The following is a 25,416-nucleotide window of genomic DNA, read 5'->3' on the forward strand; positions in this document are numbered from 1 at the left end:
GCGTCGGAAAAGCTTTGTATTCTGACTATAATCTTGAACGATAATTTTCAATTGATTTCAAACACTCATGTATCATTTGAATCTTGATGTTCATATAAAGTTAGGAAAAGTAATCCCTGGGAAGCGATCTACTAACGAAAAGTAAAACCTGGGAAGCGGTCTTACTCCAAAACAAAAACCTCAAATGCGGTTATTCTGGAAAACAAGAGATGACCTAATGTATAGTGAGAATCACACTTTAGGTTTATATAGATTGGCCACGACATCTCTTCCCGTTGGCACGTATCCTATTCCAGCTGGCCCATTTCACAAGAATCCTCCTCCAGCTGTCCCCTCAAACACGAAACCTCCGAAGACCTCCTACGGACTGGTTTACAGATTATTTATTCTCCTTCACTACATAAGACAGAAGACAATGGTGATGTAAACATGCAGCTCTGATTGGTTCACCGTGTCACGTGTGTGAGTATCGATCACCCATCTCAGTTTCTCATCCAACACCTCTAGGGATATCTTCTCCAGATAACGCCCCAGACCTGTTACCCATGTCTCCTTCTTCCACAAGCTGGTGGCTGCAGTCACCACTGGTCACCGTACACGGTCACCAGCTCCGACACAAGCAGTCTCTTCTCCTCATCAGGCAGGAAGGACGATCTCGCTGCGTTGAATATCTGAATGGGAAGGAAAGGTGTGTTTCATGGAGGCCAGCTATGACGGTCACAAACCAGAACGGCGCCCGACAAGCGCTGGTCGGAACGGCGACTGTATATTTTAGATATCAACACAATAAAGACATATTTCCAATAAATCTTTAAAAGAAAATAACGACACTTCTAATGTGATTACAGTTAAAATGATTTTTCAATGTCTACATTTTGCATTTTGGTGGTGTTTTAACAGTCGGGTATGACATTTGAATATAGAAAAAAACGTGTATGTACGGAAATATTACAAGGCAGTAATTGTCAATGAAAGAATTACACATCTGAATGTGTCGACCACAGAAAAGAACATGATGAGCTCGTCGTGAATGAACAATGACCTCAGTCTGAGAAGCTGACATAAAAAGTCCAAATGACTGCTCAGCGCTCAGTGTCACAACTGAACTAGACGTTGTTGAGCACATTTCAACATCACCAGAACTAAGTGTGTTGTTTGTAGAACAGTTGGAGACAATCAATGTACTATCAGTTGGACACATGCGAAGATGGACATATCTAACATGTGTAGCCTGTAGATTCCACCTTCACGTGCACCACAGAGATCAGTTTAACCGGTACTGTCACCACAGAGATCAGTTTAACCAGTACTGTCACCACAGAGATCAGTTTAACCTGTACTGTCACCACAGAGATCAGTTTAACCAGTACTGTCACCACTGAGATCAGTTTAACCAGTACTGTCACCACAGAGGCAAGTTGTCTCGATGTTGCCAACGTTACAGAGCCAGAGCCATCCCGAAATGGCGAAGACAACGACACAGAAGAAGAGTGGGTGATTTTACTTGTTTTTGTTATTATGTTTTACAGATTAAGATAGATGAGAGAGGGAGAGGGTGATCCTGGCACAGTCAGGCCGATAAGGTTCATCATCAGCTAAGGGCCCTCGCCCCCTCTACACGCAGCCCAGTCAGCGAATGGGATTTTTCTCAGAAAATACTGCCCAGTCAAACCCACCAAGAACTTTCCGGTGGATGTGAAGGCTCCCCAACAACCTCGGCACGGGATCTACATAGCGCACATACCCATGCAATTATTGCTTGCTCAAGGTGCTGGTATTTGCTTCCCTCGATCACTGCATGTCCGTTTCAGCGTCACGTCGTATTATCAATCTCAACTCCCTGGGGAGTATACAACTCTTGCTGCCACTAGTCACACCGAGTTTTAATATGGCTCTCTCATCCTAACGAGGTACCCAATTTATAGCTGGGTGGTCTGGGACACATAGTCACGGTGCTTTGTCCATATTTACTGCATGCTGCTGTACCTGCAACTAGGTGTATGCAGGTGTTCATGTGGCCACCATCTGACCATATACCAATGGATTCGTGGGTTCTTTTAAGTGCACAGTGTTGTGTACAGCACACTAGAGGTTGTGGCAACACGGAAAGAGTCTGTACACAAAGTATACTTCAAGGTTTTTACACTATGAACGAAAGCAACATAGAACAGAAGCACATCTTTGCAGCCTGGAAGGAGTACCGAGACGGCGATCTCAGTCTTGTGCCTCTCCTGACAACATGCGCACAGATCCACGGTACTGTCGAGTGAAGTGTACAAAATAGGACGTTTATATATTGCATGTGAAAGGAAGAAGTCTTAATTTGCTAACGTGTGTGTACAGTCAGAACAATAAACCAGCGAAGCTACTACATCATATACAAACACAAAACTTAGTGATTATTTTCATGTTGAAAAAATATGTGTCGCCGTTACAGCCAAATTCTGTGTCACCGTTTTACTGTGTTGCCGTTACAGCCAAATTCTGTGTCACCGTTTTACTGTGTCACCGTTCCAGCTTGTCCTCTTGCCATGAATACTGATAAGCAAAGGTGATGATGGCACTGTTGAAACACCTTCCCAATACATAGATGCATTATGGCTCGCAGTAAGTAAGAACATGCACCATAGGCACGATGAGTAAATATGTGTACCATGGACACTACTACACATGTATCACCTAATCCAAATAAGTATCATGTGAGTCTACACATAAATGCTCCTATAACAAAGTAATGTCGGTGACATTTGATATATAATTACCGACTGTGTGATCTGATCATCAGACAAGCCAAACTCCTTGGCAGTGAGGTAGTCGTCAGTGAGTGTGTTGTCCAGGACAGTGGGGTCGTCGGTGTTCAGGGAAAAGTTGGCCTTGTCCTCGGCAAACCTGGAGCAGGAGACAGAAAGAGAGAGTGGTTCTCTGTCACCAGGTAACCAGTCACAACCCACACTCGGGAGATAACCAGTGACAACCCAAACTCGGGAGATAACCAGTGACAACCCACACTGGGGAGATAAGCGATAACCATTCACAACACACACTGGGGAGACAACCAGTCAAAACACACACTGGGGAGACAACCAGTCAAAACACACACTGGGGAGACAACCAGTCACAACACACACTGAGGAAAAACCTGTGACAACACAAACTTGGGAGACAGCGAGTGACAACACACACTGGGGAGATAACCACTGAAAATGCACACTGGGGAGATAGCCAGTGGCAACACACACTATGGAGATGACCATTAACGAGACACACTGGGGAGATAACCAGTGGCAATAAACACTGGGAAGATAACCAGTGACAATTCACACTGAGGAAATAACCAGAGGCAATGCACACTATGGAGATAGCCAGTGGCAATACACACTATGGAGATAGCCAGTGACAATACACACTGGGGAGATATTCAGTGACAATACACACTATGGAGATAACCAGTGACAACACACACTAAGGAGATATCCAGTGACAATACACACTGAGGACATAACCAGTGGCAATGCACACTTTGGAGATAACCAGTGACAACACACACTGAGGAGATAACCGACAAGCATTGACAACACACACTGGAGGGACAACCAGTCAAAAACACAAACTGGGGAGAGAACCAGTGAAAACTCACACTGGGGAGAGGACCAGTCAAAACACAGACTGGGGACACAACCAGTCAAAACACACAGTGAGGAAAAACCTGTGACAACACAAACTTGGGAGACAGCGAGTGACAACACACACTGGGGAGATAACCACTGAAAATGCACACTAGGGAGATAACCAGTGGCAACACACACTATGGAGATGACCATTAACGAGACACACTGGGGAGATAACCAGTGACAATACACACTGGGGAGATAACCAGTGACAATACACACTGAGGAGATAACCACCGGCAATGCACACTATGGAGACAACCACTGACAATACACACTATGGATATAGTCAGTGACAATACACACTGGATAGACATCCAGTGATAATACACAATAAGGAGATATCCAGTGGCAATACACACTGGATAGATATCCAGTGACAATACACACTGGGCAGATATCCAGTGGCAATACACACTGAGGAGATTACCAGTGACAATACACACTGGGGAGATATCCAGTGACAATACACACTGGGGAGATATCGAGTGAGAATACACACTGAGGAGATAACCAGTGACAATACACACTGAGGAAATAACCAGAGGCAATGCACAGTATGGAGATAGCCAGTGACAATACACACTGAGGAGATAACCACTGACAATACACACTGGATAGATATCCAGTGATAATACACAATGGGTAGATGTCCAGTGACAATACACACTGGGGAGATATCCAGTGACAATACACACTGAGGAAATAACCAGCGGCAATGCACACTATGGAGATAGCCAGTCGCAATACACACTATGGAGGTAGCCAGTGACAATACACACTGAGGAGATGTCCAGTGAGAATGCACAATATGGAGATAACCAGTGATAATACACAATGGGGTGTAGCAGGTGACAATGCACACTGGGGAGATATCCAGTGACAATACACACTATGGAGATAGGCAGTGGCAATACACACTGGATAGACATCCAGTGACAATACACACTGGGGAATTATCCAGTGCCAATGCACACTGAGGAGATGTAAAGTGACAAAACTCACTTGGGAGAAATCCAGTGACAAAACACACTATTGAGATAACCAGTGACAATACATACTATGAAGAAATCCAGTGACAATACACACTATGGAGATAGCCAGTGGCAATACACACTGGGGAGATATCCAGTGACAATACCCACTATGGAGATAGTCAGTGAAAATACACTCTGAGGAGACATTCAGTGACTATACACACTGGCGAGATATCCAGTGACAATACACACTATTGAGATAACCAGTGACAATACATACTATGAAGAAAGCCAGTGACAATACACACTGGGGAGATATCCAGTGACAATACACACTGGGGAGATATTCAGTGACAATACACACTGGGGAGATAACCAGTGACAACACACACTGAGGAGATATCCAGTGACAATACAGACTGGGGAGATAACCAGTGATAATACTCACCGGGGAGATAACCAGTGACAATACACACTGAGGAGATAACCAGTGGCAATGCACACTAAGGAGATAACCAGTGACAATACACACTTTGGAGATAGCCAGTGACAATACACACTGAGGAGATAAGCAGCGACAATACACACTGGGGAGATAACCGATAAGCATTCAGAACACACACTGGGAGAGAACCAGTCAAAAACACTAACTGGGGAGATAACCAGTCAAAACACAGACTGCTGAGACAACCAGTCACAACACACACTGGGGACACAACCAGTGACAATACACACTGAGGAGATAACCAGTGGCAATGCACACTTTGGAGATAACCAGTGACAACACACACTGAGGAGATAACTTATAAGCATTGACAACACACACTGGAGGGACAACAAGTCAAAAACGCAAACTGGGGAGAGAACCAGTGAAAACTCACAGTGGGGAGAGAACCAGTCAAAACACACACTGGGGACACAACCAGTCACAACACACACTGAGGAAAAACCTGTGACAACACAAACTTGGGAGACAGCGAGTGACAACACACACTGGGGAGATAACCACTGAAAATGCACACTAGGGAGATAGCCAGTGGCAACACACACTATGGAGATGACCATTAACGAGACACACTTGGGAGATGACCAGTGACAATACTCACAGGGGAGATAACCAGTGACAATTCACACTGAGGAAATAACCAGCGGCAATGCACACTATGGAGATAGCCAGTGGCAATACACACTATGGAGATAGCCAGTGACAATACACACTGATGAGATAACCACTGACAATACACACTGGATAGATATCCAGTGACAATACACAATGGGGAGACATCCAGTGATAAAACACAACGGGGAGATATCCAGTGGCAATACACACTGGATAGATATCCAGTGACAATACACACTGGGGAGATATCCAGTGACAATAGACACTGAGGAAAGAACCAGCGGCAATGCACACTATGGAGATAGCCAGTGGCAATACACACTATGGAGATAGCCGGTGACAATACACACTGAGGAGATATTCAGTGAGAATACACAAAATGGAGATAACCTGTGAGAATAGACAAAAGGGTGTAGGAGGTGACAATGGACACTGGGGAGATATCCAGTGACAATACACAGTATGGAGATAGGCAGTGGCAAAACGCACTGGATAGATATAAACTGACAATACACACTGGATAGACATCCATTGACAATACACAATGGGGAGATATCCAGTGACAATACACATTGGGGAGATATCCAGTGGCAACACACACTGGATAGACATCCAGTGACCATCCACACTGGGGAGATATCCAGTGACAATACACACTGAGAAAATAACCAGTGACAACATACACTGGGGAGATATCCAGTGATAAGACACACTGAGGAAATAACCAGTACCAATGCACACAATGGAGATAGCCATTGGAAATATACACTATGGAGAGAGCCAGTGACAATAAACACTGAGGAGATATCCAGTAAGAATACTAACTGGGGAGATATCCAGTGAGAAGACACACTATGGAGATAGGCAGTGGCAACACACACTGGGGAGATAGCCAGTGACAATATGCACTATGGAGATAGCCAGTGACAATACTCTCTGGGGAGATAACCAGTGACAGTACACACTTTGGAGATATCCAGTGACAATACACACTGAGGAGATAACCAGTGACAAAACACACTGGGGAGATATCCAGTGACAATACACACTGGGGAGATAACCAGTGACAATGCACACTGAGGAAATAACCAGTGCCAATGGACACTATGGAGATAGCCATTGGAAATACACACTATGGAGAGAGCCAGTGACAATACACACTGAGGAGATATCCAGTGACAATACACACTGGGGAGATATCCAGTGACAAGACACAGTATGGAGATAGCCAGTGGCAACACACACTGGGAAGATAGCCAGTGACAATATGCACTATGGAGATAGCCAGTGACAATACACACTGGGGACACAGCCAGTCACAACACACAGTGAGGAAAAACCTGTGACAAGACATACTTGGGAGACAGCGAGTGACAACACACACTGGGGAGAAAACCACTGAAAATGCACACTGGGGAGATAACCAGTGGCAACACATTCTATGGAGATGACCATTAACGAGACACACTGGGGAGATAACCAGTGACAATACACACTGGGGAGACAACCAGTGACGAGACACACTGGGGAGAAAACCAGTGACAACACACACTGAGGAGATAACCAGTGGCAATGAACACTATGGAGATAACCAGTGACAATACACACTGGGGAGATAGCATGTGACAATACACACTGGATAGATATCCAGGGACAGTACACAATGGGGAGATATTCAGTGACAATACGCAATGGGGAGATATCCAGTGACAAGACACACTGAGGAGATAACCAGTGACAATACATACTGGGGAGATATCCAGTGAGAAGACACACTGAGGAGATAATCAGTGACAACATACACTGGGGAGACATCCAGTGACAATACATACTGGGGATATAACCAGTGACAATACACATTGGGGAGATATCCAGTGACAATACACACTGAGGAGATAACCAGTGACAATCCACAATGGGGAGATAGCCAGTGACAATGTACAATGGGGAGATATCCAGTGACAGTACACACTGAGGAGATAACCAGTGACAATACACACTGGGGAGACATCCAGTGACAGTACACACTTTGGAGATATCCAGTGACAATACACACTGAGGAGATAACCAGTGACAAAACACACTGGGGAGATATCTAGTGACAATACACACTGGGGAGATAACCAGTGACAATGCACACTGAGGAAATAACCAGTGCCAATGGACACTATGGAGATAGCCATTGGAAATACACACTATGGAGAGAGCCAGTGACAATACACACTGAGGAGATATCCAGTAAGAATACTAACTGGGGAGATATCCAGTGAGAAGACACACTATGGAGATAGGCAGTGGCAACACACAATGGGGAGATAGCCAGTGACAATATGCACTATGGAGATAGCCAGTGACAATACACACTGGGGAGATAACCAGTGACAATACTCTCTGGGGAGACAACCAGTGAGAATACACACTGAGGAAATAACCAGTGCCAATGGACACTTTGGAGATAGCCAGTGGAAATACACACTATGGAGATAGCCAGTCACAATACACACTGAGGAGATATCCAGAAACGATACTCACTGGGAAGATATCCAGTGACAATACACACTATGGAGATAGCCAGTGGCAATACACACTATGGAGATAGCCAGTGACAATACACACTGAGGAGATATTCAGTGACAATACACACTGGCAAGATATCCAGTGACAATACACACTATGGAGAAAACCAGTGACAACACATACTGGGGAGATAGTCAGTTACAATATACACTGGGGAGATAATCAGTGACAATACACAATGGAGATAGCCAGTGACAATACACACTGGGGACACAGCCAGTCACAACACACAGTGAGGAAAAACCTGTGACAAGACAAACTTGGGAGACAGCGAGTGACAACACACACTGGGGAGATAACCACTGAAAATGCACACTGGGGAGATAACCAGTGGCAACACATTCTATGGAGATGACCATTAACGAGACACACTGGGGAGAAAACCAGTGACAATACACACTGGGGAGAAAACCAGTGACGAGACACACTGGGGAGAAAACCAGTGACAATACACACTGAGGAGATAACCAGTGGCAATGAACACTATGGAGATAACCAGTGACAATACACACTGGGGAGATAGCAGGTGACAATGCACACTGGGGAGATATCCAGTGACAACACGCACTGGATAGATATCCAGGGACAGTACACAATGGGGAGATATTCAGTGACAATACGCAATGGGGAGATATCCAGTGGCAATACACACTGCCACTATCCAGTGACAAGACACACTGAGGAGATAACCAGTGACAATATACACTGGGGAGATAGCCAGTGACAATACATACTGGGGATATAACCAGTGACAACACACATTGGGGAGATATCCAGTGACAATACACACTATGGAGATAACCAGTCACAACACATACTGGGGAGATAGTCAGTTACAATATACACTGGGGAGATATCCAGTGGCAATACACACTGAGGAGATATTCAGTGACAATACACACTGGGGAGACATCCAGTGACAATACACAATGGGGAGATATCCAGTGACAATACACGATGGGGAGATATCCAGCGACAACACACAATGGGGATATATCCAGTGACAATGCACACTGGATAGATATACAGTGAGAATAGACACTGGGGAGATATCCAGTGACAATACACACTAAGGAGATAACCAGTGACAACACACAATGGGGGGATATCCAGTGAGAATACACACTGGGGAGATAACCAGTGACAATACTCTCTGGGGAGAAAACCAGTGAGAATACACACTGAGGAAACAACCAGTGCCAATGGACACTTTGGAGATAGCCAGTGGAAATACACACTATGGAGATAGGCAGGCACAATACACACTGAGGAGATATCCAGTAACGATACTCACTGGGGAGATATCCAGTGACAATACACACTATGGAGATAGCCAGTGGCAATACACACTGGGGAGATGGCCAGTGACAATACGCACTATGGAGATAGCCAGTGACAATACACACTGAGGAGATATTCAGTGACAATACACACTGGCAAGATATCCAGTGACAATACACACTATGGAGATAACCAGTGACAACACATACTGGGGAGATAGTCAGTTACAATGTACACTGGGGAGACAATCAGTGACAATACACTATGGAGATAACCAGTGACAATACACACTGGGGAGAAAACCAGTGACGCGACACACTGGGGTGAAAACCAGTGACGATACACACTGAGGAGATAACCAGTGGCAATGAACACTATGGAGGTAACCAGTGACAATACACACTGGGGAGATAGCAGGTGACAATGCACACTGGGGAGATATCCAGTGACAATACACACTGGATAGATATCCAGGGACAGTACACAATGGGGAGATATTCAGTGACAATACGCAATGGGGAGATATCCAGTGACAAGACACACTGAGGAGATAAACAGTGACAATACATACTGGGGAGATATCCAGTGAGAAGACACACTGAGGAGATAACCAGTGACAATATACACTGGGGACATATCCAGTGACAATACATGTTTTGGATGTAACCAGTGACAATACACATTGGGGAGATATCCAGTGAGAATACACACTGAGGAGATAACCAATGACAATACACAATGGGGAGATAGCCAGTGACAATGTACAATGGGGAGATGTCCAGTGACAGTACACACTGAGGAGATAACCAGTGACAATACACACTGGGGAGATATCCAGTGACAATACACACTTTGGAGATATCCAGTGACAATACACAATGAGGAGATAACCAGTGACAAAACACACTGGGGAGACATCCAGTGACAATACACACTGGGGAGATAACCAGTGACAATGCACACTGAGGAAATAACCAGTGCCAATGGACACTATGGAGATAGCCATTGGAAATACACACTATGGAGAGAGCCAGTGACAATACACACTGAGGAGATATCCAGTAAGAACACTGACTGGGGAGATATCCAGTGACAAGACACAGTATGGAGATAGCCAGTGGCAAGACACAGTATGGAGATAGCCAGTGGCAACACACACTGCTGAGATAGCCAGTGACAATATGCACTATGGAGATAGCCAGTGACAATACACACTGGGGAGATAGCCAGTGATGCTACACACTATGGAGATAGCCAGTGAGAATACACACTGAGGAGATATCCATTGGAATACTCACTTGGGAGATATCCAGTGACAATACACACTGAGGAAATAACCATTGACAATGCACACTATGAAGATAACCAGTGAGAATACACAATGGGGAGATATCCAGTGAAAATACACACTGAGGAGATAATCAGTGACAATACACACTGGGGAGATAGGCAGTAATAATACACAGTATGGAGATAGCCAGTTGCAAAACACACTATGGACATAGCCAGTGACAATACACAGTGAGGATATGTCCAGCGAGAATACTCATTAGGGAGATATCCAGTGGGAACACACAGTGAGAAGATATCCAGTGATAATACACACTATGGAGATAGGCAGTGACAATACACAGTGAGGAGTTATCCAGTGACAATACTCACTGGGGAGACATTCAGTGACAATAAAGACAATTGAGATAACCAGTGACAATACACACTGGGGAGAAAACCAGTGACGAGACACACTGGGGAGAAAACCAGTTACAATACACACTGAGGAGATAACCAGTGGCAATGAACACTATGGAGATAACCAGTGACAATACACACTGGGGAGATAGCAGGTGACAATGCACACTGGCGAGATATCCAGTGACAATACACACTGGATAGATATCCAGGGACAGTACACAATGGGGAGATATTCAGTGACAATACGCAATGGGGAGATATCCAGTGACAAGACACACTGAGGAGATAACCAGTGACAATACATACTGGGGAGATATCCAGTGACAAGACACACTGAGAAGATAACCAGTGACAATATACACTGGGGAGATATCCAGTGACAATACATACTTTGGATGTAACCAGTGACAATACACATTGGGGAGATGTCCAGTGAGAATACACACTGAGGAGATAACCAATGACAATACACAATGGGGAGATAGCCAGTGACAATGTACAATGGGGAGATATCCAGTGACAGTACACACTGAGGAGATAACCAGTGACAATACACACTGGGGAGAGATCCAGTGACAATACACACTTTGGAGATATCCAGTGACAATACACACTGAGGAGATAACCAGTGACAAAACACACTGGGGAGATATCCAGTGACAATACACACTGGGGAGATAACCAGTGACAATGCACACTGAGGAAAGAACCAGTGCCAATGGACACTATGGAGATAGCCATTGGAAATACACACTATGGAGAGAACCAGTGACAATAAACACTGAGGAGATGTCCAGTAAGAATACTGACTGGGGAGATATTCAGTGACAAGACACAGTATGGAGATAGCCAGTGGCAACACACACTGGGGAGATAGCCACTGACAATATGCACTATGGAGATAGCCAGTGACAATACACACTGGGGAGATAGCCAGTGATGCTACACACTATGGAGATAGCCAGTGAGAATACACACTGAGGAGATATCCAGTGGAATACTCACTGGGGAGATATCCAGTGACAATACACACTGAGGAAATAACCATTGACAATGCACACTGTGAAGATAACCAGTGAGAATACACAATGGGGAGATATCCAGTGAAAATACACACTGACGAGATAATCAGTGACAATACACACTGGGGAGATAGGCAGTAATAATACACAGTATGGAGATAGCCAGTTGCAAAACACACTATGGACATAGTCAGTGACAATACACAGTGAGGATATGTCCAGCGAGAATACTCATTAGGGAGATATCCAGTGGCAACACACAGTGAGAAGATATCCAGTGATAATACACACTATGGAGATAGGCAGTGACAATACACAGTGAGGAGTTATCCAGTGACAATACTCACTGGGGAGACATTCAGTGACAATAAAGACAATTGAGATAACCAGATAAAAATTGAGAATACTCACTTGGGAGATAACCAGTGAGAATACACACTGAGGAGATAACCAGTGGCAATACACACTATGGAGATAACCAGTGAGAATACACGCTGGGGAGATATCCAGTGAGAATATACACTGCGGAGATAGCCAGTGGCAATGAACACTATGGAGATAACCAGTGATTATACAAACTGGGAAGATATCTAGTGACAAGACACACTGGGGAGATAACCAGTGACAGTACTCACTGGGGAGATAACCAGTGACAATACACACTGAGGAGATAACCAGTGGCAATGCACACTATGGAGACAACCACTGACAATACACGCTTGGGAGATATCCAGTGATAATACCCACTAGGGAGATATCCAGTGATAACACACACTGGGAAGATAGCCAGTGATAATACACACTATGGAGATAGCCAGTGGCAATACACACTATGGAGATAGGCAGTGACAATACACACTGGGGAGATATCCAGTGACAATACACACTATGGAGATAGACAGTGGCAATACACACTTGGGAGATATCTAGTGACAATACACACTATGGAGATAGCCAGTGACAATACACACTGAGGAGATATTCAGTGACAATACACACTGGTGAGATATCCAGTGACAATACACACTATGGTGATAACCAGTCACAACACATACTGGGGAGATAGTCATCTACAATATACACTGGGGAGATAATCAGTGACAACAGACACTATGGAGATAGCCAGTGACAATACACACCGGGGAGATATGCAGTGGCAATACACACTGAGGAGATGTTCAGTGACAATACACACTGGGGAGATAACCAGTGGCAATACACACTATGGAGATAACAAGTGAGAATACACGCTGGTGAGATATCCAGTGACAATACACGCTGGGGAGATATCCAGTGGCAATGAACACTATGGAGATAGCCAGTGATTATACAAACTGGGAAGATATTCAGTGATGAGACACACTGGGATGATAACCAGTGTCAGTACTCACTGCGGAGATAACCAGTTACAATACACACTCAAGAGATATCCAGTGACAATACTCACTGGGGAGATAACCAGTGACAATACTAACTGGGGAGGGAACCTGTGACAATACACACTGAGGAAATAACCAGTGCTAATGCACAGAATGGAGATAGGCAGTGGAAATACACACTATGGAGATAGCCAGTGACAATACACCCTGAGGAGATATCCAGTGACAATTCGCAATGGGGAGATATTCAGTGACAATACACACTATGGAGATAGGCAGTGGCAATACACACTGGGGAGATATCCAGTGACAATACACACTATGGAGATAGCCAGTTACAATACACACTGAGGAGATGTTCAGTGACAATACACACTGGGGAGATATCCAGTGACAATACAAACTATGGATATTTCCAGTCACAAAACACACTGGGGAGATAGTCAGCTACAATATACACTGGGGAGATATCCAGTGGCAATACACACTGAGGAGATATTCAGTGACAATACACACTGGGGAAATATCCAGTGACAATACACAATGGGGATATATCCAGTGACAATGCACGATGGGGAGATATCCAGCGACAACACACAATGGGGATATATTCAGTGGCAATACACACTGGATAGATATACACTGACAATAGACACTGGGGATATAACCAGTGACAATAGACACTAAGGAGAAAACCAGTGACAACACACACTGGGGGGATATCCAGTGAGAATACACACTGGGGAGATAACCAGTGACAATACTCACTGGGGAGATAACCAGTGAGAATACACACTGAGGAAATAACCAGTGCCAATGGACACTTTGGAGATAGCCAGTGGAAATACACACTATGGAGATAGCCAGTCACAATACACACTATGGAGATAGCCAGTGGCAATACACACTGGGGAGATGGCCAGTGACAATACGCACTATGGAGATAGCCAGTGACAATACACACTGAGGAGATATTCAGTGACAATACACACTGGCAAGATATCCAGTGACAATACACACTATGGAGATAACCAGTGACAACACATACTGGGGAGATAGTCAGTTACAATATACACTGGGGAGATAATCAGTGACAATACACAATGGAGATAGCCAGTGACAATACACACTGGGGACACAGCCAGTCACAACACACAGTGAGGAAAAACCTGTGACAACACAAACTTGGGAGATAGCGAGTGACAACACACACTGGGGAGATAACCACTGAAAATGCACACTGGGGAGATAACAAGTGGCAACACATTCTATGGAGATGACCATTAACGAGACAGACTGGGGAGATAACCAGTGACAATACACACTGGGGAGATAACCAGTGACGAGACACACTGGGGAGAAAACCAGTGACAATACACACTGAGGAGATAACCAGTGGCAATGAACACTATGCAGATAACCAGTGACAATACACACTATGGAGATAACCACTGACAAAACACACTATGGAGATAGTCGGTGACAATACACATTGGATAGATATCCAGGGACAGTACACAATGGTTAGATATTCAGTGACAATACGCAATGGGGAGATATCCAGTGGCAATACAAACTGGATAAATATCCAGTGACAATACATACTGGGGAGATATCCAGTGACAAGACACACTGAGGAGAAAACCAATGACAACATACACTGGGGAGATATCCAGTGACAACACATCCTGGGGATATAACCAGTGACAATACACATTGGGGAGATATCCAGTGACAATACACACTGAGGAGATAATCAGTGACAATACACACTGTTGAGATATCCAGTGACAATAAACACTGGGGAGATATCCAGTGAGAATACACACTGGGGTGATATTGATTGACAATACACACTGGGAAGATAGCCAGTGATAATATACACTATGAAGATAGCCAGTGGCAAAACACACTATGGACATAGCAAGTGGCAATACACACTGGGAGATATCTAGTGACAATACACACTATGGAGATAGCCAGTGACAATACACACTGAGGAGATATTCAGTGACAATAGACACTGGGGAGATATCCAGTGACAATACACACTATGGAGATAACCAGTCACAACACATACTGGGGAGATAGTCAGTTACAATATACACTGGGGAGATATTCAGTGGCAATAGACACTATGGAGATAGCCAGTGACAATACACACTGGGGAGATATCAAGTGGCAATACACACTGACTAGATATTCAGTGACAATACACACAGGGGAGATGACCAGTGGCAATACACACTATGGAGATAACAAGTGACAATACACGCTGGCGAGATATCCAGTGACAATACACACTGGTGAGATAACCAGTGGCAATGAACACTATGGAGATAACCAGTGATTATACAAACTGGGGAGATATCCAGTGATAAGACACACTGGGGTGAGAACCAGTGACAGTACTCACTGCGGAGATAACCAGTAACAATACACACTAGGAGATATCCAGTGACAAAATCCACTGGGGAGATTACCAGTGACAATACTCACTGGGGAGGTAACCAGTGACAATACACACTGAGGAAAGAACCAGTGCCAATGCACACTATGGAGATAGCCAGTGGAAAAACACACTATGGAGATAGCCAGTGACAATACACACTGAGGAGATATCCAGTGACAATTTTCACTGGGGAGATATCCAGTGACAATACACACTATGGAGATAGCCAGTGGCGATACATACTGGGGAGATATTCACTGACAATACACACGATGGAGATAGCCAGTGACAGTACACACTGAGGAGATTTTCAGTGACAATTCACACTGGGGAGATATCCAGTGACAATACACACTATGGAGATTACCAGTCACAACACATACTGGGGAGATAGTCAGTTACAATATACACTGGGGAGATAATCAGTGGCAATACACACTGAGGAGATATTCAGTGACAATACTTACTGGGGAGATAACCAGTGAAAACACACACTGGGGAGACAACCAGTCAAAACACACACTGGGGTCACAAACAGTCACAGCACACAGTGAGGAAAAACCTGTGACAACACAAACATGGGAGACAACGAGTGACAACACACACTGGATAGATATCCAGTGACAATACACACTGGGGAGATATCCAGTGACAATACACACTGAGAAGATAACCAGTGACAATACACACTGTTGAGATATCCAGTGACAACACACACTGGGGAGATAACCAGTGACAATACACAATAGGGAGATAGCTAGTGACAATGCACACTGGCGAGATATCCAGTGACAATACACACCATGGAGATAAGCACTGACAATACTCACTATGGAGATAGCCAGTGACAATACACACTGGGGAGATATCCAGTGAGAATACACACTGGCTTGATATTCAGTGACAATACACACTGGGGAGATAACCAGTGAGAACACACACTGAGGAGATAAGAAGTTTCAATGCACACTTTGGAGATAACCAGTGACAATACACACTGGGGAGATAACCGATAAGCATTCACAACACACACTGGGGAGACAACCAGTCAAAAACACAAACTGGGGAGACAACCAGTCAAAACACACACTGGTGAGACAACCAGTCAAAACACACACTGTGGACACAACCAGTCACAACACACAGTGGGGAGGAACTTGTGACAACACAAACTTGGGAGACAGCGAGTGACAACACACACTGGGGAGATAACCACTGAAAATGCACACTGGGGAGATAACCAGTAACAATACACACTGGGGAGATATCCAGTGACAATACACACTGGGGAGATAACCAGTGACAATACACACTGGGGAGATAACCAGTGACAATACACACTGTGGAGATATCCATTGACAATACACACTGGGGAGATAACCAGTGACAATACACACTGGGGAGAGAACCAGTGACAATACACACTTGGGAGATATCCAGTGACAATACTCACTGGGGAGATAACCAATGACAATACACACTGAGGAAATAACCAGTGCCAATGCACACTATGGAGATAGCCAGTGACAATACAAACTATGGAGATAGCAAGGGACAATACACACTGAGGAGATATCCAGTGACAATACACAATGGGGAGCTAGCAGGTGACAATGCACACTGGGGAGATATCCAGTGACAATACACACTATGGAGATAACCACTGACAATACACACTGGATAGATATCCAGTGACAATACACAATGGGGAGCTAGCAGGTGACAATGCACACTGGGGAGATCTCCAGTGACAATACACACTATGGAGATAACCACTGACAATACACACTGGATAGATATCCAGTGACAATGCACGATGGGGAGATATCTAGTGACAATGCACAATGGGGAGATATCCAGTGGCAATATACACTGGATAGATATCCAGTGACAATACACACTGGGGAGATATCCAGTGTCAATACACACTGATGAGATAACCAGTGACAATACACACTGGGGAGATATCCAGTTACAATGCACAATGGGGAGATATCCAGTGACAATACTCACTGGGGAGATAACCAGTGACAATACACACTGAGGAGATAACCAGTGACAATACACACTGGGGAGATATCCAGTTACAATACACAATGGGGAGATATCCAGTGACAATACACACTATGGAGATAACCAATGATAATACACACTGAGGAGATTTCCAGTGGCAATACACACTGGGGAGATAGCCAGTGGGAATACACACTATGGAGATAGCCAGTGACAATACACACTGAGAAGATGTCCAGTGAGAATACTCACTGGGGAGATATCCAGTGACAATATACACTATGGAGATAACCAGTGACAATACACACTATGGAGATAGCCAGTTACAATACACACTGGGGAGATAAGCAGTGGAAATGAACACTATGGAGATAGCCAGTTACAATACACACTATGGAGATAAGCAGTTACAATACACACTATGGAGACAACCAGTAAGAATACACAATTGGGAGATATCCAGTGACAATACACACTATGGATATAAGCATTGACAATACACACTATGGAAATATCCAGTGAGAATACACACTATGGAGATAACCAGTGACAATAGACACTGAGGAGATAGCCAGTTACCGTGTACACTGGGGAGATAATCAGTGACAATACACACTGGGGAGATATCCAGTGACAATACGCACTATGGATATAAGCAGTGACAATACACACTGGGGAGAGAACCAGTGACAATACACACTGGGGAGATAACCAGTGACAATACACACTGGGGAGATAGCCAGTGACAATACACACTCGGGAGATAGCCAGTTGCAATATACAGTTGTGAAGTAAAGAGTCACAACAGACACTGGAAGGTAACAAGTGACAATACACACTCTTGGGAGATGACCAGTGACAACACTTACTGGGTAATCATGAAATTGATGCAAGCATTTCATTGATGCAAATGCGTCTGCTCTCTACTGGCATTACTATAATGACGCATTTCTGAGACATCTCTCATGATATTAATTGGGTAATGAGCGATAATTTCCATGACAGTAACTGACATCCACTGAATCTTTTCATGGTTAAATTACTAGTATGTAACAATAGCGGAAGTGATACCACTACACTACACCAATACAGGTCACTTCCTCAATGAAAGTATTTCAAGTCACATGCAATTATCATTGGTTAATCACTGGTCATTCTTCAACCACAGATGATCATTTTGCGATGTTGCTCACCTTTGAATTTTTTGAAGTCAGATTAGGTTTATAAATGTTGTCATAAGACAAGTAGTAGCAAGCAACCACATGCTCACATATGGCAGTGAAATCAAAATACCGTCAGCTCGTTTCCATTCATTGCTTAACAAGCTCTATTCAGGTTATTTGATAGATAACAAATGTGGAAAGAAATTAAACATAAAAGATTCAGGGTGTCACATTCTGTCAAAACAGATTCCAGAGCTCGCATTAATATCGTGACGCATTAATTTCATGATTTCCGGTCACAGTCACAACAAACACTAGGGAGATAACCAATCACAACACACACTGGAAGATAACAACTGAAAACGCTCACTGTGGAGGTAATCAGTGACAACTCACGTTCGGGAGATGACAGTCACACCACACTCTCGTAAGATAACCAGACACTTGAAGACAATCAAAACACACACTTGAAGACAACCAATCACGATGCACACTTGAAAGATAACCAATGACGACACACTCTGTCGAGACAAGCAGTATGAACACACACTTGGGAGATAATCAGTCATAACGCACGCTGGGAAATAACCAGTCATCACACACACAGAGGAGATAACCAGTCACAGCACACACTCAGTAGTTAACCAGTGACATCACACACTGGGGACATAACCAGTGACAACACACACTGGTGAGATGACAGTCACACTCAACACTGCCAGAAGACACACTGGAAGCATAACCAGTGACAATATACACTCGGAAAATACCCAGTCACAACACACACTTCGTAGATACCCAGTGACAACACACACTTCGGAGATACCCAGTGACAAGATACACTGGGGAGATAAGAAGTGATAACTCACATTTGGGAATTAACCGGTGAAAACACACAGTCGTCATGAGATAGTCAGTGACATCACATACTAGGGAGATAACAAGTCACAACACACGTACTGGGGAGATGACCAGTGAAAACACACACTAACCAGGCAATATTTAAGGTAGTGGTGAAGCGTCTGTCTATCATGCGAAACATACTGGTTCGATCCCTAGTGGAGACATCTTGGTTCGGGTCCCGAGGTGGGCACATTTGCGTAGTATCCTTGAACAAGATATTTACGTCTACATAGACCAAGTTCATCCAGCTGTAAATTTGGTACCCGATGGTAGCCAGACAGATGGTGGCCAACACAGCTGACAACTAAGCATAACAAAGGTTGCCCAACACACCTGACGACTAAAGCATAACAGAAGGAGACCAATGGATCTGACAAGTAAAACATAACATTACGTGACCAACACGCCTCATGAGTAACAGATAAAAGGAGGTGACCAACACATCTGACAAGGAAAGCATAACAAAGGTATACCAACAGACCTGACGAGAAAACCATGATAAAAAATAGTTTCACCTTCACTCTTTGTTCAGTTTACCTCAATATAGGGTGGATGACCTTTCCATTAGGAGCACCTCCGGTGAAGACTGAAGATATTGGGCATGTTTCAAGATGAATCCCCTCTTTCAGCAGTCTCTGGTACACCTTTTCACAATCGAGACTTCGGTAGCCGTGGCCGATTCTTTCAACGTGATACTCATCAAGAGCCTAGAACGAAAAATCAAAACATGTATGGACATGACACAACAAGACAGCTTCAGATATGGACAGGAAACAACAACACACCTTAATGTATGAACATGAGACAACAATACAACTTAGGTATGGACAGGAAACAAAGATACAACTTAAGGTATGAACACGAGACAACAATACAGGCACTCATTATGGACAGGAAACAGCAACATAGCCTAAGGTATGGACAGGAAACAATTACACAACTTAGGGTAAGGACATGAAACAACAATACAACTTAGGGTATGGACTGGATACAACAAAACAACTTAAGGTATGGATAGGATACAACAATACAACTTAAGGTATGGACAGGAAACAACAACACACCTTAATGTATGAACATGAGACAACAATACAACTTAGGTATGGACAGGATACAACAATACAACTTAAGGTATGGACAAGATAAAACAATACAACTTAAGGTATGGATACGAGACAACAATACAACTTAAGTTATGGATATGAGACAACAACACAAGTTAGGGTATGGATATGAGACAACAACACAAGTTAGGGTATGGACAGGATACAACAATACAACTTAGGGTATGGACAGGATACAACAATACAACTTAAGGTATGGACAGGATACAACAATACAACTTAAGGTATGGATATGGATATGAGACAAAAATACAACTTAAGGTATGGATATGAGACAACAATACAAGTTAGGGTATGGACAGGATACAACAATACAACTTAAGGTATGGATATGAGACAACAATACAACTTAAGTTATGGATATGAGACAACAATACAACTTAGGGTATTGACATGAGACAACAACACAACTTAAGTTATGGACGTGAGACAACAATACAACTTAGGGTATGGATATGAGACAACAATGCAACTTAAGTCATGGAATGAGACAACAATACAAGTTAGGGTATGGACGTGAGACAACAATACAACTTAAGTTATGGACAGGATGCAACAACACAACGTAAGGTATGGATATGAGACAACAATACAACTTAGGTTATGGACGTGAGACAACAATACAACTTAGGGTATGGACAGGATACAACAATACAACTTAAGGTATGGATATGAGACAACAATACAACTTAAGTTATGGATATGAGACAACAATACAACTTAGGGTATTGACATGAGACAACACCACAACTTAAGTTATGGACGTGAGACAACAATGCAACTTAGGGTATGGATATGAGACAACAATACAACTTAAGGTATGGATATGAGACAACAATACAAGTTAGGGTATGGACAGGATACAACAATACAACTTAAGGTATGGATATGAGACAACAATACAACTTAAGTTATGGATATGAGACAACAATACAACTTAGGGTATTGACATGAGACAACAACACAAGTTAGGGTATGGACAGGATACAACAATACAACTTAAGGTATGGATATGAGACAACAATACAACTTAAGTTATGGATATGAGACAACAATACAAGTTAGGGTATGGACGTGATACAACAATACAAGTTAGGGTATGGACGTGAGACAACAATACAAGTTAGGGTATGGACGTGAGACAACAATACAACTTAGAGTATGGACGTGAGACAACAATACAAGTTAGGGTTTGGACGTGAGACAACAATACACTTTAGGGTATGGACAGGATACAACAATACAACTTAAGGTATGGATATGAGACAACAATACAACTTAAGTTATGGACAGGATACAACAATACAACTTAGGGTATGGACAGGATACAACAATACAACTTAAGGTATGGATATGAGACAACAATACAACTTAAGTTATGGAATGAGACAACAATACAAGTTAGGGTATGGACGTGAGACAACAATACAAGTTAGGGTATGGACAGGATACAACAATACAACTTAGGGTATGGACAGGATACAACAATACAACTTAGGGTATGGACAGGATGCAACAATACAACTTAAGGTATGGATATGAGACAACAATACAACTTAAGGTATGGATTTGAGACAACAATACAACTTAGGGTATTGACATGAGACAACAATACAACTTAAGTTATGGACATGAGACAACAATACAACGTAGGGTATGGACGTGAGACAACAATACAACTTAGAGTATGGACGTGAGACAACAATACAAGTTAGGGTATGGACGTGAGACAACAATATAACTTAGGGTATGGACGTGAGACAACAATACAAGTTAGGGTATGGACGTGAGACAACAATACAAGTGAGGGTATGGACGTGAGACAACAATACAACTTAGAGTATGGACGTGAGACAACAATACAAGTTAGGGTATGGACGTGAGACAACAATATAACTTAGGGTGAGTGAGTGAGTGAGTGAGTTAATACTTAACGTCACATCGGCAATATCTCAGCCATATCGTGACGAGAACATTCAACAATAAAAAAGAGCATATATAAATCATAAAAACCCGTCAACGAAGGACAGTAAAACAACTAGAATATCACAACTTCAATTAAAACTAGCATGGAAAGTTAAAACTAATAGCACTATTTAGACAATACAATATAAAAACAGACTATAGATCGCCAACAACAGAAGGTAGATCACCACACTAGGAACCATGGGGACTTACAGTACCTTTGCTACCTGCATGGTCCCTAGTTGGATTTACACCATCCTTTCAGCTGCTGGCGATTGTATGAAAAGTTAGCCGAAATTAAAAGAACATGAATGCTACGATTAAAATCCTGGTAGATTTAAATTTACTGTGAATGTTTGTGGACTTACGTACCCTCTCAGGAGGACAATAATTTTACAATACTTCAACCCCCTTTGAGGGTACAGCCACCAACGATTCAAGTTACTAATTCAAACTACCAATCATTAAAATGCATCTATTTACACAACATAATTTTCAAAATTCTACCAAAAAATCAATTTCTTTTAAAAAACCAATGATTAAATGACAACTAACAGTGCTAAAAAGGTCCTTGATAGTTTTGACATTGAAAAATTTATCCCTTGTGATGGAGAATTCAACACAGTCAAGCAGAATATGCTTGACCGTGACTCTCTCATCACAAGGGATACAAAACGGAGGATCCTCACCTTTTAAAAGGTATGCATGAGTGTATCTTGTATGGCCAATACGACATCGTCGCAAAATGACTTCTTCAAATCTGGACTGACAACCCAAGTATGTATAACCAATGTAGGGTTTTATTTCATGTAGTTTATTTATACCTACTTGGGTGTCCCACTTCTTCTGCATCAGATCACGAGTGTAAGCTCTAATGCTAGCTTTGTAGTCAGAATAAGGAATACGAAGTGGTTGCACAGATTTGTTAAGTGCTGCCTTAGCAGCAAGATCGACCATTGCGTTACCGGAAATGCCAACGTGGCTGGGTAACCAACAGAAGACGATGTCGTATTGGCCAGTAGCAAGATCATTATATAATTCAATAATTTCTATTAAAAGTGGATGTTTACAAGAGATATTTTTAATAGCCTGAAGGCAAGAAAGAGAGTCGGAATAGATTATATATTGTTTATGTTTATGGCGTCTTTGAATATATTTGAGAGCTGTTAATATGGCGTTAGCCTCAGCGGTAAAAATAGAACTGTTGTCTGGTAATCTAGAAGATATTGTTCTGGATCCAATGACAGTGGCACAAGCCACTGCGCCACCGTCCTTGGACCCATCTGTAAATAAGGATTTATAACTGCTATATTTATGTTTCAACAATACAAGTTAGGGTATGGACAGGATACAACAATACAACTTAAGGTATGGATATGAGACAACAATACAACTTAAGTTATGGATATGAGACAACAATACAACTTAGGGTATTGACATGAGACAACAACACAAGTTAGGGTATGGACAGGATACAACAATACAACTTAAGGTATGGATATGAGACAACAATACAACTTAAGTTATGGATATGAGACAACAATACAACTTAGGGTATGGACGTGATACAACAATACAAGTTAGGGTATGGACGTGAGACAACAATACAAGTTAGGGTATGGACGTGAGACAACAATACAACTTAGAGTATGGACGTGAGACAACAATACAAGTTAGGGTTTGGACGTGAGACAACAATACACTTTAGGGTATGGACAGGATACAACAATACAACTTAAGGTATGGATATGAGACAACAATACAACTTAAGTTATGGACAGGATACAACAATACAACTTAGGGTATGGACAGGATACAACAATACAACTTAAGGTATGGATATGAGACAACAATACAACTTAAGTTATGGAATGAGACAACAATACAAGTTAGGGTATGGACGTGAGACAACAATACAAGTTAGGGTATGGACAGGATACAACAATACAACTTAGGGTATGGACAGGATACAACAATACAACTTAGGGTATGGACAGGATGCAACAATACAACTTAAGGTATGGATATGAGACAACAATACAACTTAAGGTATGGATTTGAGACAACAATACAACTTAGG

The 25,416-nt window shown here is 42.9% G+C and overlaps 1 protein-coding gene across 1 annotated transcript in view; it reads right to left on the reverse strand.

The window, feature by feature from the left end:
* Positions 1 to 363: 363 nt before the first annotated feature.
* Positions 364 to 25,416, reverse strand: part of LOC137277188 (adenosine deaminase-like) — a 67,257-nt gene continuing 42,204 nt past the window's right edge. The window contains exons 6-8 of the mRNA XM_067808863.1: positions 20,785 to 20,954; positions 2,763 to 2,889; positions 364 to 671 (exon numbers count right to left, since the gene is read on the reverse strand). Of these exons, the coding sequence (XP_067664964.1) occupies positions 579 to 671; positions 2,763 to 2,889; positions 20,785 to 20,954 (390 nt within the window). The 3' untranslated portion in view covers positions 364 to 578. The remainder of the gene's footprint in view (positions 672 to 2,762; positions 2,890 to 20,784; positions 20,955 to 25,416) is intronic.

The sequence above is a fragment of the Haliotis asinina genome, chromosome 3 (genome assembly GCF_037392515.1).
Source record: "Haliotis asinina isolate JCU_RB_2024 chromosome 3, JCU_Hal_asi_v2, whole genome shotgun sequence".
NCBI classification, from domain to species: domain Eukaryota; kingdom Metazoa; phylum Mollusca; class Gastropoda; order Lepetellida; family Haliotidae; genus Haliotis; species Haliotis asinina.